This window comes from Tarenaya hassleriana, unplaced genomic scaffold, assembly GCF_000463585.1.
Source record: "Tarenaya hassleriana unplaced genomic scaffold, ASM46358v1 Cleome4, whole genome shotgun sequence".
NCBI lineage: Eukaryota > Viridiplantae > Streptophyta > Magnoliopsida > Brassicales > Cleomaceae > Tarenaya > Tarenaya hassleriana.
Window position 1 is genome coordinate 6,505,558 of NW_010966881.1, and position 15,563 is coordinate 6,521,120.

At 41.0% G+C, this 15,563-nt stretch overlaps 6 protein-coding genes across 11 annotated transcripts; 2 read left to right on the forward strand and 4 right to left on the reverse strand.

The window, feature by feature from the left end:
• Positions 1–1,357: 1,357 nt before the first annotated feature.
• Positions 1,358–4,853, reverse strand: LOC104824466 (outer envelope pore protein 16-3, chloroplastic/mitochondrial-like). Of its 2 annotated transcripts, none has more exons than XM_010556556.1 (3): positions 4,816–4,853; positions 2,031–2,379; positions 1,358–1,720 (listed from the first exon to the last, which is right to left on the reverse strand). In XM_010556556.1, the coding sequence occupies exons 2-3, from the start codon at positions 2,320–2,322 to the stop codon at positions 1,611–1,613; spliced, it is 402 nt and encodes a 133-aa protein (XP_010554858.1). In that variant the 5' UTR covers positions 2,323–2,379; positions 4,816–4,853; the 3' UTR covers positions 1,358–1,610. The 2 variants fall into 2 exon arrangements, with proteins under 2 accessions (XP_010554858.1, XP_010554859.1); XM_010556557.1 differs by lacking the exon at positions 4,816–4,853 and adding an exon at positions 2,816–2,841.
• LOC104824464 (outer envelope pore protein 16-3, chloroplastic/mitochondrial) lies at positions 3,058–4,922 on the reverse strand. Of its 2 annotated transcripts, none has more exons than XM_010556555.2 (3): positions 4,816–4,873; positions 3,983–4,321; positions 3,058–3,457 (listed from the first exon to the last, which is right to left on the reverse strand). In XM_010556555.2, exons 2-3 carry the CDS (start codon positions 4,311–4,313, stop codon positions 3,309–3,311), a joined length of 480 nt encoding a protein of 159 aa, XP_010554857.1. In that variant the 5' UTR covers positions 4,314–4,321; positions 4,816–4,873; the 3' UTR covers positions 3,058–3,308. The 2 variants fall into 2 exon arrangements, with proteins under 2 accessions (XP_010554857.1, XP_010554856.1); XM_010556554.2 differs by having other exon boundaries at positions 3,098–3,457; positions 3,983–4,325; positions 4,816–4,922.
• A 610-nt stretch (positions 4,923–5,532) lies between these two features.
• LOC104824467 (squamosa promoter-binding-like protein 9) lies at positions 5,533–7,821 on the reverse strand. The gene is made up of 3 exons (XM_010556559.2): positions 7,029–7,821; positions 6,386–6,525; positions 5,533–6,319 (listed from the first exon to the last, which is right to left on the reverse strand). Exons 1-3 carry the CDS (start codon positions 7,355–7,357, stop codon positions 5,739–5,741), a joined length of 1,050 nt encoding a protein of 349 aa, XP_010554861.1. The 5' UTR covers positions 7,358–7,821; the 3' UTR covers positions 5,533–5,738.
• Positions 7,822–9,115: 1,294 nt separating this feature from the next.
• LOC104824468 lies at positions 9,116–11,094 on the reverse strand. Its single transcript, XM_010556561.2, has 3 exons — positions 10,864–11,094; positions 10,604–10,763; positions 9,116–9,781 (listed from the first exon to the last, which is right to left on the reverse strand). Exon 3 carries the CDS (start codon positions 9,728–9,730, stop codon positions 9,293–9,295), a length of 438 nt encoding a protein of 145 aa, XP_010554863.1. The 5' UTR covers positions 9,731–9,781; positions 10,604–10,763; positions 10,864–11,094; the 3' UTR covers positions 9,116–9,292.
• A 1,646-nt stretch (positions 11,095–12,740) lies between these two features.
• On the forward strand, positions 12,741–13,103 carry LOC104824607. The gene has a single exon (XM_010556703.1). It carries the CDS (start codon positions 12,741–12,743, stop codon positions 13,101–13,103), a length of 363 nt encoding a protein of 120 aa, XP_010555005.1.
• Positions 13,104–13,541: 438 nt separating this feature from the next.
• LOC104824469 (protein EMSY-LIKE 2-like) lies at positions 13,542–15,563 on the forward strand. 4 transcript variants are annotated; one of them, XM_019203781.1, is made up of 10 exons: positions 13,542–13,667; positions 13,843–14,039; positions 14,130–14,239; positions 14,309–14,351; positions 14,476–14,670; positions 14,750–14,818; positions 14,904–15,092; positions 15,174–15,245; positions 15,331–15,430; positions 15,535–15,563. In XM_019203781.1, exons 1-8 carry the CDS (start codon positions 13,628–13,630, stop codon positions 15,186–15,188), a joined length of 858 nt encoding a protein of 285 aa, XP_019059326.1. In that variant the 5' UTR covers positions 13,542–13,627; the 3' UTR covers positions 15,189–15,245; positions 15,331–15,430; positions 15,535–15,563. The 4 variants fall into 4 exon arrangements, with proteins under 4 accessions (XP_019059326.1, XP_019059323.1, XP_019059324.1 ...); XM_019203778.1 differs by having other exon boundaries at positions 15,185–15,245; XM_019203779.1 differs by having other exon boundaries at positions 14,133–14,239; positions 15,185–15,245.

Here is a 15,563-nt window from a genome sequence, read left to right on the forward strand (position 1 = left end):
CGCAGGTAGATTTCCTGGTTGAGTATTTGATATTTACATGTGTAAATTAACTAAATAACGAAGAAATCAATTGTCAGAAATTCTCAATCGGATCTTTACACTTTGAATCATTGCTGCAAATTTGATAGCAGGTAAAGGATTGATGTGTGTGTGTGTGTATATATATCCACGAAAAAAAAAATAAAAAGAATATTCTATTTATTGAGATAATTACAAAGGAGTTCACTAAAACATATATTAAAAAAAAAAAACAATGGATCAGGGGAAAGGAGCAACTTTGGAGCGACGGGTGATATTGGAAAAGAATCTCTTGATCTTGAAGGAGAGACCGTCATCGGGGAAGTGAAGCTCGTAGCTCTGCAACACCATCCTCCGAGACCTTCTGTACCTGTCTTCCTCGTCATAAACCCTCACTTCCTCTCCGGATCCTCTTTCTCCCTTCGGTTTCCCGTCTTCGCCCCATGCTTGTGCGTAAACCCAGTTCGTCTTCTCCATCTTCTGATGAATCTCCTTAATTTCAACGAGAGAGAGAGAGAGAGATTGTGTCTTTGCTTTGGAGTGTGACAGACTGCCTTACTAGGGTTGTTAATTTATAGTGCTTGGTAACTTTTCCCGCAAGAAACAGTGTTATAGAGATTTCATGGTCCTTTATGGATTAGGAATCGAATTTAGTCAAGGGCACTTTGGATATGAACTCGCACCCCCGGTAACTTGGGTTACACGTAACTTCCTTTTTTATCATTACACTACAAGAGTTTTGTTTTATATTCACGTGTATCTTATACATCTCTTATCTATATTCGCCTTTTTTTTTTATATATATCTCGTATCTATATTCACTTTTTTTTTTATATATATCTCTTATCTATATTCACCTTTTTTTTCCTTCTTTATTTCGTTTATTTGCTTATGCATGTCAACTAATCTAAATAAGGTAATCTGTTTTTGTTTACAATATCAAAAAATTATTTTCAGGCTATTTTTTTTATCACCTTTATTAATAATTTATTTTGAAAACAAAACCCTGATCGCATTTCCTTGTTTCATTCCACGGAAAAGGATACATCGGAGAAGCAAATGTCCCAAAATCTCAAACATTTTTTTATTGTAGGATTATCCGACAGAGGATTGAACTTCAGCAACAGGAGGAAACAAGGACACAGCTCCTGAAACGAAGAAAAAAACATCGAAAAGAGTGAACTTTTACCGCTTCAGAAGCCGAATTCTCCCTCGGAAAAGGCCAAATTGGAGAATAAAAAGCCCTACATTGGCCCATCTGGGCCCAATTTATGTAAGGCCGAGCCCAATAATATTCCATATTTCATTCGAGAGGAGTTGAGAGCAATGGAGAGGCAAATGTCCCAAAATCTCACACATTTTATCATATTTTTTCACAAACTACGTCAAGAGATTTTTTATTGTAGGATTATCCGACAAAGGATTGAACTTCAGCAACAGGAAGAAACCAAGAGTGAAGAGTCTGATGATTTCACATCTCCTGAAACAGAAAAAAAAAAAACATTGAAAAGAGATCTCAAGAGTGAACTTCTACCGCTTCAGAAGCCGAATTCTTCCCCGGAAGAGCTTTCTTGTCTCCTCCCAGGTTAAAATCAAGAATCGGCTCCAGCTCTTTTCTCGACGGCTTCAGCTCCCAAATCGCCCAGAGTAGAGAGGGCCGCACAAGTTGCTCCAGCCTTGATTGCTGCCGGGATGCTCCTCGCTGTAAAGAAAACCACAAAGCTCCGACCCAGGTTACGATGTCACAGTTATTGCAGAAGAGCAATGACCTATCATCAGTACATACTTTTCAGTTCCCATGTCTATCAAGAATCTTGGGGGTTAATCATATATGCTTCAAGAACAAGACTCGACGATCAAATGGCAGGTGACAGAGCAAAACTGAGCATAGGAGTAAAGGTACATCACAGAGGGAATGGAATCATCAAGCCAAGGCCCAAAGTTTCCAGCTTAATACAGCCCATGCAAACAATGTGAGAATCAATCAAAGGAAAAAACAGAAGTTAACTTGCCTCCAAAGCCAACAACTGAAGCGCCAGCCACGAAACCACCAACAGCACCATTGACAAAATCCCGCTTCATCCGAAAGCGCTGCGCCAGCTGTTCAGAGCCAGAGTAAATGCCCCCGACTGCAGCACCTACCAACCCGTGATTTCGTATCACCTTCAGCGTCCCGATGAGCACTGGAAGAGTTACGTTCCTCTGAGCACGAGGAACGCCTTTCCAAGCCCAAGCCGCCCGCGCAGTTCCGCAAAGAGCCCCAACGACCAGACCCCCAATTGCACCCTCGAAGGTCTTCGCCATCAGGCTATCCTCCTCTTACAAGTATCTCATTTCTGAGGGATCCATGATGTCTTCTAGCTACGTATATAAGAATTATTATCAGCACTTTTTTCAATCAAAGGAGATGTAACCTAATAAATAATGCCGAGAGAACAATCACTAGGGCACCCAATCCGAAAATAAAACTGTGAAAACGCCAAATCCATCGAAAGGCATCCCACTAGAGAAAACCCACTCAAAAAAGGAAACCCTATACAGTTCAAGTTCTTTAATCGCTTGTTCGGCTGGTCAACAAGGACACCATTCATCATCCTAGGAAAGAAACCCAATAACCGAATTGAGAGATGGATCATTGCAAACAAACAAAAGAGCGGAGATTCGGTGAATGACAAAACAGAACCCTAGGTTTGGTAGCTCGGTAAACCCAGAAGGACGTTGACAACGACAGCTTTAATCCGACATTAACAGAAACAAGACGGTAAATGGAAGAGGATGAGGATCCAGAATGTTTTACCTTGGAACTCGAAACATCGGAAGTCGACAGTTGGAGAGAGAGAGAGAGAGAGAGAGAGATACGAGCTCAATGAGTTGTCAATGTTCGACCTACTGGCTACTACACCAGCGTCTGAGCAAAAGGCCAAATTGGAGAATAAAAAGCCCTACATTGGCCCATCTGGGCCCAATTTATGTAAGGCCGAGCCCAATAATATTCCATATTTCATTCGAGAGGAGTTGAGAGCAATGGAGAGGCAAATGTCCCAAAATCTCACACATTTTATCATATTTTTTCACAAACTACGTCAAGAGATTTTTTATTGTAGGATTATCCGACAAAGGATTGAACTTCAGCAACAGGAAGAAACCAAGAGTGAAGAGTCTGATGATTTCACATCTCCTGAAACAGAAAAAAAAAAAACATTGAAAAGAGATCTCAAGAGTGAACTTCTACCGCTTCAGAAGCCGAATTCTTCCCCGGAAGAGCTTTCTTGTCTCCTCCGAGGTTAAAATCAAGAATCGGCTCCAGCTCTTTTCTCGACGGTGTACGGATAGTATTCTCTGCCGTTGTCTACTCTGGTGGTCTGGCCTCCCGAATCGATCAAAGCAGAGGTGACCGCAAGCGCTGCTCCAGCCGAGATTGCTGTCGGGATGCTCCTCGCTGTAAAGAAAACCACGAGTTCTGACCCAGGTTACGATATCGTAGTTATTGCAGAAGAGCAACGACTCTATCAAGAATTTTGGGGTTCATCACATATGCTTCAAAAACAAGAATCGACCATCAATAGGCCGGTGACTGAGCAAAATCTTCAGGAAATTCTTCACCAGTACTGCTCAAGGGACTCGTATTTGGGCATTACCGAGGTGCTTTCAGGTGATTAGAATTAGATAGCAGAATTTCTCCTAGTTCCTTTCTGCTGACATTGTTTTCAACCCCATTAATGTCTACCGAGCTTCTAAATAACCGAGAAACATTTACTAACCGAAGCAACTCAAGACCTCTCCAAAATCATATCAACCACAAACAATGGTCATGAATACTAATCCATGCACAGCACTAAACTGAATACAGAAGTAAAAGAAATCACAGACTGAATCATCATGCCAAGTCCCAAAGGTTCTGACTTAACACAGCCTTAGCAAACAATGTGTGGATCAATCAAAAGGGGAAAAAAAGTTAACTTACCTCTAAAGCCAAGAACTGAAGCGCCAGCCACGAAACCACCGACAGCACCATTGACAAAATCCCGCTTCATCCGAAAGTGCTGCACCAGCTGTTCAACACCAATGTAAACGCCCCCGATTGCAGCAAATGTCAACCCGTGATTTCCCATCATCTTCAGCGTCCTGATGAGCCCTGGAAGAGCTACGTTCCTCTCAACACGAGGAACGTCTTTCCAAGTTGCCACCACAGTTCCGTAAAGAGTCCCAGCGGCCAGACCCGTAATGGCACCCTTAAAGGTCTTCACCATTGGGCTATCCTCCTCTTCCAAGTATCTCATTTCTGCGGGATCCATGATGTCTTCTAGCTACGTATATAAGAATTATTATCAGCTTTTTCTTTTTTAACAAAGGTGATGTAACCTAATAAATAATGCCCAGAGAACCCAATCAGACAAAATTGAGAAAATTGAACGCCAAATCCATCGAAAGGCGTAAATTTGGAGGCATCCCATCAGAGAATAACAACTGAAAAAGGAAACCCTACACAATTTAAGTCCTTTAATCGCTTATTCGGATGGTAATTTGAGAACCCAATATCAGATCACTAGAATCCATGATCAGCAAGGACACCATTCATCGGCCTAGGAAAGAAACCCAATAACCGAGTGGAGAAATGGATCATTACAAACAAACAAAAAGCCAAAATTCGATTAATGACAGAGCAGAACCCTAGGTTTGGTAGCTCGGTAAACCCAGAGGGACGTTGAGCAACGAGAACTTTAATCCAACATGAACAGAATACAAAACAGAAACAAGACGGTAAATGGAAGAGGATGAAGATCCATAATATTTTACCTTGGAACTCGAAACAGCGGAAGAGATGGAGGGAGAGACGACGAGCTCAATGAGAAACTTTGTCGATTTTCGTCGGCAACTACTACACCAGCGTCTGAGCAAAAGGCCAAATTGGAAAAGAAGAAGCCCACCTAGGCCCATTTGGGCCCAATTTAAATAAGTCCAAGCCCAATAATTGTTCTCTCTATCTCGAGACCTCGATCTCGATCTCGATCTCGACCTCGAGCTTTGCCGGCATGGCGGAATCGACGAGGAAACAAATTGGCGATGGAAGGGAAGCTCCTGGTGAAGATGATTCCACGGGAGACTTGTTTTAGTTCCTTCAAAATAGGGCTTAAGCTGTTGAAGCAGATGGGTTACACGTATAGGGTTGATTGGCTATTGGAATTGGTAGGGACGACCCTCAAAAGGAGAGGAGGAAAAGGAAGAAGATTGAGGCAGATAATGAAAAAAGAGGAAGGAGGATGGAGCGATGGCTGAATCTGGGTCCAGACGGGAATCCCAATGGCGCATTCGGGGAATCGTGATTATCTTTAGAAAGGCTAACTGGCTAAGGCAGATCACGGAGAAGAAAAAAACGAGGAAGACGATGATTCTTTCGATCTGACATGTAGAAGAACCTGGTCCGATTACCGAAAACCTGTTGTTGATGATGTTCAATCCGGTCTCCTACGACGTGTGTTAATATTATACGGCAACAGAAGGCAAGAGATCACGAAGAACAACAATGGGCAGAAGCCAAAAGTAGTTTTCTCCTGGCAAAACCAGTGTCTGGTTTATAGCAGAGCACAGAAAGACCAAAAAGGATAAAAAGGACTTCCAAGTTGTCAGAATTCTACTAAAACATCCGCCCCACAGATAGATAGTTTGGTGGGAGATTCACGCGTTAATCCATGAAAATAAACCCTTGAAGGGGAAAGGATTCAGAGAGGCCAGTTGATATTCTGAGAAGAAGAAGAAGAGTCATAGGCCCGGGTTTGCTGAGTTTGAAACAACTCAAACCCACCCATGGCTGCGTTACCACCGATCTGAGAGCTAGTTGCCTCCGAGATTTGACCCAAACCCAAAACAGGAGGCATGCTGCTGATGTTCTCACCACCCTTGATCTCCCATGGCTGATTTGGATACTGATGATGATGGCTGGATGCAGGCCCTGACCGAGCCATGCCAGCCATCAAATTGAAACCAGTGGATGGTTGCCATGTGGGCAGTGATGGTGATGGCTGCGATGGTGGTTGTTGTTGTTCGTTTGACAGAAGAGAGAGAGCACAGCTCGAGTCGGCAACTCCTTTGTAGCTTTCTGCTCTAGGGTTCATGGCCTCTGGACTTGAAAAGCTTGTCCCTCCGCTCGGGAAAATACTCCGTGGGTGAGTTTCATGGTTTATCATCTGCCATGGAGGAGATGAGAGAGGCCGTCTCATCACACCAGTTTCCGATACTCTGCCGGGTGGCCACGCCATGGAATCCGGGAAAAAGCTTCCGCTCATTGCAGCAGTGGCATTTCCTATTGCAGTGAACGATCAGACATCTCGAGAGAAGCAAAGCTATATATCAGAAACAGATATCTTACCTAAACGAGAAGGCGAGATCCTTCCATAGCGAGAAGTCAATAGAGACGGTGGTTGCGGCTTTCTCCGTCGCTCATTATGTCCGGCGAGACGCCGCCTGCAACTCCGTTTCTCTTGGTCAAACTCCACGAGCTGATGAAACCTGCTCAAGCCGGCAAGATGTGGGTTACTTATAGGAAAAGCAACATCATAAACACATTATGGGCAACACAGGCTCATCATCTCAAGATTGTAACCAGAGAAAAGCATGAAACTTTACAGGATAAAGCCTCTTCCTAAAGCTAGAATCCAACCCATATCGAAGCAGACACTAATCTTATCTCATCTCAAGATCGTTTCCTGAAGTGGGACAAGTTATGTATTACAGCGCACAAGCTGCAACTATGACCATACCAGAACTAGCTTTAAAGCTTAAACAAAGGCACAGCGTAGATAAAGTAATGGTTTTTTCATACAACACCAGAAGGGTTGGCTTCAGAGGAATGAAACACCATGACCCACCTTACCAGAAAGCACAATGGCTCGAAAACTGGACCGGACCGAACGGAACCAAGCAGTCTCCTTTCCGAACTCCGACAGTGGCAAATCCGTAAAAAAACGAGAAACTGAAACAATGGTTTTTTTATTTGTAAGCTATTTATTTACCTGCTACATTGTTGACAGAACCTCTGTCGGAGACCAGCGACAGTGACTATGGGGGATTTGGAGTGAATGGCACAGACCTTGTGGCGTGAGTAGTAAGCCTTCACATCGCTTAGATCGACGCTGCAACCCTCCACTTGGCACCTCGGTGGCTGACCCGTTTGACCCGACCCGCCTCCCCTGGTCCTTCTTCCGGTCCCGGATGACGAGCCCGGTCCCGAAACACGGGAGGCCTCGAAATAGATCTTTTGACCGAACTTGAGGCCGCTGCTGAGAGAAGACTCGGTGGGGGAACCGCCCGACTCGGTGCCCGGACCCGAACCCGTCTCCATTGTGTTCCCCTTCACTCAGACACCGGATTGTAGAGTATCATTCTTGAATCATTCTCTCTCTCTCCTCTTAGCCGGTCTTGGGAAAGAAAGGACGCAGAAGAAGGAGGAGAAAATGTGGGGTTGGGTGATTTTTAGCTGTTGGGTTTAAAAAGTTAAAAGATCATTCATGTCAGGGAGAGAGAGAGAGACATGAAAGTGGAACTGGGCCATGACAGCGAGGGTAAGTATAATGGTACGGACAAAGACTGTTGTTCTGTAACCACAACCCAACAAGAAACTGGACACGGCAGAGAGAGAGAGATTTTCGAACAGTGGTTAGCCTTTCGCTTGGTTTCTGGTTTCTGGTTTCTTTACTTGGAGGAACTCTCGAACGAGCCGTTCTTCGTGGTACCATACTTTTGCACTGTTCATGTCACATGCCCATCCCTTTTATTCATCTACAAAAACAATGTAGAATCCCCCAAAATAATCCCCTTTTTTATATATATAAAAAAAACTTTTTTTTAATGGTTTTGTAGCATCGATCGAAGACCCAAACGAATTCACGTGTCTAGGAATTGAGGGTTTAGTTTGGTCCGTAAATATAATAATAACTGTAGCAGTTATAATAATAATAAATGATTAATAATTAAGTTAGAAAAGATTTGAGAGGTAAGTTGGAACTGAACTGAAACTACGGATGGGAGAGATTTCAAGGCAACTGGTTGGTTGGTGTCGGCAAATGTGCAAGCAATTCGAATGACATTGAATATGCAATTTTAGAAATATTTTTAAAAATATATATATATTTAGAGTTGTTCTTCTCCCAATATCCAAGGCGATATCTTTCTCGATATTTAAAAATAGAAAATGATAATATAGGAAGTTTAATGATGGTACATCTGATTCTGTGTTATAATTATTTCATTGTGTCAGTTTGATTTTGTTCTTTTCCCTTTGCTTTATTTAGTGAAACTGATATTCCTTTGCCTTGGCTACAAATGAAAATACACATTAACTAAAAGTAGATTACTTATACTTTGAAAAACGAAAAGAAATAACAAGTAAAAATTTTGCATTCCGTTATTTGTTAATTATTATTTCTCTTTTTATTTTATCTTTATATTACTTTTTAGTTTCGAATATTATAATAAATAATATTCCTTTTAAAATTTTCATGAAATAATTAAGTTTTAAAAAAATCGTGTATTCAGAGTACTCTTAAATCAAATTTATTAGTTATTTTATAGAAATTGTAACCTAATCAATGTGTATATATACACACATACACGTGCGCATAATTTGTATATTATTTGTGATGTGTTGCAAGTATTTTATTTATATTTCCAAGTATTTTTTTTCTAATGTTTTCCATGTAAACAACCTGCGACACGACCTTCAAACAAAATTATCTGTTTCTTTATTTTAAAAAAAAATCAAGAGAATATTGATAAAATTGGTTTGGGAAATTAGCATTAATTTTTCTAAATCCCATTTTGGAGGACTCTATCTCTCACTCTCAGTTGGTGTTTGTTTGCAATCACAACAACACAAAGATAAAAGATGGCATTGTCTCAACTTCAGAAACTTTGTCTGAATCATGAGAATTGCTTCATGTTTTTCTCTCTGTCTTTAAGTATATGTTTATATACATCTATGAAACCGTACATATATATATATATATATATATACATACATACGTATATATATGGACTTCGATCTGAATGATTTGTAAGCATGTTTTGTTTGTATGCAAGTTTCATGGAAAAAGTTACCAGAAACATAAAAAGAAAACACCTCTTAATCAAGAAAACATAATCCATTTGTTCAAAAGTAACATTTGGGGGAAAAAAAGGGATGTCTGAAAAACAAAATTCTGTCAAAATGCTTCCTCACCTGGATGGAGTGACCAAAAAATTCGAAGGGGGATCGGTCACCACCATGTTTGCAAGTTTCTCAAAACCCGTAACACTCGATAACGGCCTCAGCCGCCCGTCTTGGCTTGTTTTTCCTCCGGCTACCGTTCTGTCTGTATCCTATTGATGATTTTACCGATCCGTCCGCTCTTGATTTGGATTCTACACCGTTCTCTTCTTCTTTGGTAACTTCTGCATTGTGTTCTTTGGTCTGCATAGATCTCTTTCTCTTCCTCCCGTTCTCTGTGACAGCTTCGTTATTCAAATCTTTACCGGTTATTGAACTCTTTATTATGTCGCTGCCTTCCTCTATCTTCTCCGCTGGTTCTTCTAACCCGGTGTCATCTTTGACAGGCTTCTGTGGCCTTCCTCTTCTCCTGTGGGCAGGAATCTTTTCTTCCTCGCCACTTCCGCCTTCTTCCCTTGCAGCAGCAGCAGCAGTGTTCAGCTTCTTGCCTTTTCCTCTACCTCGTCTCATACTCGGTAAATCTCACAATCGAATGCCTCAAACAGCTATACAAGAAGAAGCCTGAAATATCCACATATAAGAACCATGGTCCACCAGATTAAGATTAACATTCAGACAAGAACAAAGCTGCATTGCAGACTGTACGGAGATGAACTCGGACAACAAGAAACATCAATATCGGTTTGATGAGGCGAAGCAATCGCAAAAAACATGAAAAACATGGAGAATGATGTTGCTATTCAGATGAAACTTGTGGGGGGGGGGGGGGGGTTAAGAGAATGGACATCTTCAAAGCAATTGACATTCTGTCATATTCTATATGCAAATACCATACTCGAGGAGGAGGAAGCATGAACACGAAAACCAGATTCCATTTGAGGCAAATACAGATCTTTCATTATCATCAGAGGGGCCCCTATACATGACGAGTAGTTGAAGCATTGAACATTTGAACTATCCAGTTTACAGCTAACAACGACAATTCTTTCCAAAAGGTTCGCTTACCAAACAGCCAAAAACAGAAGAAAACATTTCGGATCCAGTTGATTACCCTCCGTATCTGTCCATTCATACTCGTAAAAAACAGTTTCTGCTTTGCTTTTACTTTTAATCTTCTTTCTAAGTTCAACCATTTCAACAAAGTAGAGCCACGGATCCCCGAATGAGATTCCAGTACTCCAAATCAACAAGAGTCCGATTATTTCCCGAGAAATCGAATTGCATGAACAACCAAACATCAGAGAAGCAGGATTTCCTTCCAATCTCCTCGAACTTTTCAATAACAGCCGAACAAACAGCGTCGAGCTTCGCGGTAATACAATCTGTACAATAAGCATAAGCACGAATTCGCTACAACACGATAAGGAAATAGACGAAACTCACCAGTTCACTAGAACTCATCATCGGCATCTCCGGCGGATGAACCCATTTCTCAGAATCAGACAAAACTAATCAGAAGCCCATCAAAATCCAAAAGGGTCTCCGTTTTTTTGGTTCTTCTCGTTCCGCTCAGCCAGATTCACCAGTGTCTCCAACCATAGAGCTAAAGTTAGCAGAGTTGAAAGCAGATGAGAACCCAGATCAGAGAAACACGCAAAGATTCCGAGAAAGTGTTCAAACGGGGAAAGACAGATGAATCGAACCCAGAAACGATTTCCTCTCCCAGAGATTTAAACGGATGGGAGGAAGCAGGGAGAAAGAAGGAGCAGTGATGTGTCGGGAAGGTGTGTGTTGAAAGACGTTTCCTTCAAAAGGGCTTTTCTTTCTTTGTGAGACAATGCAAGACTTCTGTATGACGCATTCCTCAGGTCACCATCGTATACCATTGGCGGACGGATCTTAGCCCGTTGAAGAAGGATACGGATGGTTTCGGATACTCTTCTTTCCCACTCGCGAACACGGCGCGTGCTTTTCACTTTCGTATTTGCCTCTCTTCCCGAACAGAATAAGACATGCCATCAGACGAATAGAAATTTCGAATTTGTCCGAAGCCCATAAAGTTATTTGGGCTTACACTTCATGTTTTTACAGGTTTGGGTATATTATTATGGAAAAGCCCATCAAAGTTTGGCCCAACTGTGGTTTCCTCCAAAAAAAAAAAATTAAAAGTAAAAAAAAAATGAGAGAGAGATCATATTTGTTATTCTCATTTATAATATAGGAAACAAATGTATATCGGTTTTTGTTGAAGTAGCTTTTTTTTTTTTGATAACCAGGATAGTTCTTCGGGCTTTCGGTCCGACTACATCCACCCTAGTCCCGAGACCAACCTTTGTATATAAACCATTTTAGTCCATAAATTATATCCCTCCCCACCAGTGGAATCGAACCCAGGACCTTGATGATGACTTTGTCACCTCTCAACCACTGGGCCACCAATTGTTGGGTTTTGTTGAAGTAGTGTTCTAACGAAAACATTTTTAAGCAACGGTTTTCATAACGAATTTATCGATAAAACATTATTACAAATTTATAGTTGAATGGTTTAATCATTGTAATGCATGTGAAATTTAAATCTCGATTATAATTATATAACAAACTCGTGTACTATTTATATCAAGATCAATTGGAGGAAAATTTCCCTAGTCTTCCCTGTCGGCATGGAAGGAAACTGCGTGCGTAGCCATATCCAAAATCATATAATTAATTATTTTCACATTGAATTGAACTGAGATTTTCCAAATTGGATATTTCATGTAAACTCACGTGAGAGCGACTTCCCTTCTACCAGCTATTAATATAAAGTTGCTGTAGCATTAGACCGCCGGCGAACACACAAATTTGAGTATGCTATATGCATTTTTAATGTAACGTACGTAGATATATGCATGCATGCATTGACCTTGGATTTTGGTAAACTCCCAAATTATGCAACTTGACCGATGGCTATATGTAGAGCCCTTAGCCTCTAAGACGTCAACTTAGTAATGAAAACAACAATTTGTATACATACAACACAATATGTCGTTTTTTTATTTATCGAATAAGCAATTTTCTGCAATATCTCGTGGAAAAAAAAAACAAAGTCTGACCATTTCTTTTAAAAGAAAAAAAATAAGATAAAGGAAATCCGAAAATAGAAACAAGAGTTAACAAAAGAAGAATAGAAACAAGGGGTCACCGAGAAATGGTGTACGGTAACAACCGTAGACGAGGGAGGCAATCGCTATTTTGCGCCTGAGCCATCATGACGTGGAATGGAATGAAGGGGACAGTGTGTCGATATAGCAAATAAGTTGAAGTTAGAAGGGTAAAAATGTCAGAGAAAGTCTTTATAAGTTTGTGAACTGTTGAAACAAGTTCCATGCACAGACAAACATAAAGAGAAACTTCAAAGGAAAAAAAAAAAGGTGAGTGATATTGAGTAGTCATCATCATGTGGATAAAATCTTCATCGTCTTCAATCAAAACCCTAATCCACAACATCATCACTCGCCATGTTTACCCATTCATCGCTCGATCTCTGAACAAAGCCAGATCCATTCTTCTCAGAGTTTCGAATCACAACAACAAAGACACGATGATGTTTTTCCCCAGAAATGCCTCCAACAAACACAGAAATATGCTATTCGGCTCCTCTAGATTACATTACAACTGGGGTTCATCCCACTACTATGTCCCTGCTCCTGATCAAGATTCTCTATCCAATTCAGCAGAATTCTTGAATGATGATGGAGATCGTGAGTCTAAGCTTTCTGGGTATCTCGAATGGCTGGAAGAGAAGGTTATTGAAGATAATTACATCGATGGCGGAGAAGAGAATGTTGAGAAAGATATCGATCGTTTAGCGGACAAGTTCATCGCTAGCTGTCACGAGAAGTTCCTGTTGGAGAAGGTCGAGTCCGACAGGAGATTTCAAGAAATGATGGCCAGAAGTTTGTGAGAGCTTTGATTTTGCGATTAAAAGGGGCTCATAATATTAATTTGGAAAGTTAGGGGGCTTGTTGAAAGAAGATGAAACATGTGGGGGATAATAAAAGCAAGTCCTGGACGGTTGATTTGATATAAATAAATAAATAATGTAAGTTGTGAATTCAGATTAATGGTCTGTGTTATTCGTCTGCTGGTTATCTTGACATGATTTCATTATGATATATTCTGTTTAAATTTACACGTGCCAGTATCCGATTGGTTGACTTTCGGATTACATAAAGTATATTAAATAATAACAATTATATTATAGAAGATTGACACGTCATATCTTTTCTAAAATATAATAATAATAATAATTTATAGTAATAAAATTCATATCTGACCTCTCACTTTCTTGATTGTATATATATAAGTAAGATAAGACTGTCCCCAAAAGAAAACCCTAACTTCTATCGGAAGTCGTAATTCTTAGAACAATAAACTTTAGCGAGAAAGAAATCATTCTCTGATTCGTCCTGTTTATGTTTTTCAGCCATGGAAGAACGGCAAGATCCCTGCCCAGATCCTACCAACGGTACGCTCACACCCGAATCCAACTTCTCAATCTCGGAATTCGAATCCCCATTTAGGGTTTTCAGTTTCTGCGTCGAGAATATAAATAGGGTTCGTCAATCGATGAGAAATGCGAAAATGATCGGGTGCTTTACTGCTTTTCGCTTTCTCCTTTGTTCTTGAATCTGTTCCTGAAGAGTCGAAGTCCAAGAAGAAGAGAGAAGCAGCAGAAGGAAAACCAGATTCTGAGCTCGATCGTTCGGGTTATAAGAAGCGGAGGAAGGAAAGAATGGAGATTCTGAGGAACAGAACAGCCACAATCAGAGAAATGCAGAGGCAGGCTTACTTTGTTGTTCTTCGTGCCTTTGCAGCAGAAAGCGAACAAGTATCCAGTGTAACACCCTCATCCATCGCCCAGTACTGTTTTAGATCTCTCTCTCTGTTTTCTCCATCGATTCGGCTTGAGCTTTAATCTGTAAACCAGAAGAGGATGACGACACTGAAAGATCTCATGAGGGAATTGAATGTTACTTTCCAACTACATAAGCATTACGAGAAGGTTATAGGAAACGATCAAATGCTCCAACAATTAAGGTAATGCTCTGGTCTCTCATCTCAAATTTCTTCGAGATGAATCCTTTTGGAACTTGGTTTCTTTCTCAGGATAGATTCGTCGGAGGTGGAAGAGGAAGAGGAAAAACCACAGGTACCCAAATGAGTATTGTCTGAGCCTTTTTTATGTTCATAAATCCTAGCAGAGAGGTCGACATATAAAACTTGGATTCATCTGTGGGGTTATAATTCATTCTTGTCCCTTCTGTTTAACTTAGCAAGAAGAGATGATGACCTCTAGAGACAAACATGAAGAAAATGCTATGCCTTCGGCTCCAGGGATCAGGCCAGCGTCTTCTGAACGATGGAGCAGAATTTCTCCCGAGTCTCTCATCGGGCGGGTTGTTTATGTAAGAATGCCTGAAGATGATGACTATATTCAGTTCACTGTCTCCGATTATGATGCAGATAAGGTATATCCATCAGCCGTCTGGTTTCTTGTGTTCTTCGGTTCAACAGATCGGGTAACATCTTTTGCTTTCTCATTTCCAGGAACAGCATCTCCTACAATCTAACTCGAACACAATGGAAGATCCAAGCAGCTGGTTTGATCTCAGACAAGTAATACTGACTTTTTATATCTCCCCAAAGTTCTTGTCTTTCACCATATTTAGAAGCCAAAACCCTGATCTTGAGCTGATTGCAGATTCCTTCTCAAGATATCATGTGGGAAGGTGAAGATCCAGGGATTTCTGGAGAAGCATGCTCTCTAAAACCAGGCCAGACCATATTGCGGGAAACCAGTACCACTCTATGTGAAAGTTATGACGATCACCTTTTCAAAATACCGCCTCTTCCATCAAAGTATACAGCCAGCAAGGGGCCACTCGAGGAGGTATTTATACGGCAAGTGCTGTGCTCCATCAGATCCTGCGTATGATTGCTTCTAACATGCATTGACATGATTTTTCGTAAGCTTTGGAGTAGGTGAGTGAAGTTACCAGCAAAGATCCAGACAAACCTGAGAAGGGAAAGGGTATCCTTAAGGGTAAAAAATTCTGCAGAGCTCTTCCACTAAGGCTTTGTACTGTCTCACCAGTGATCTGAAAGGTGAAGCATATAATCTTATGCAGGATGATGAAGATGTATATGACAATGCCATAGAAAAAGGACGGAGAAGTACACGATGATGCCATAGAGAAGATATAACTGATTAATCTCTCAAGGACAAAGGTAAAGAGACATGTACAGATGCAATTATCCTCGGAATTTTTGGTTGCCACAATTTATGTCAATGCTTTCATCGCCCGTTCTTCTTCGCCTTTTCGATATACCAGGTGGGAGAATCATTAGGAGACCGGCATTC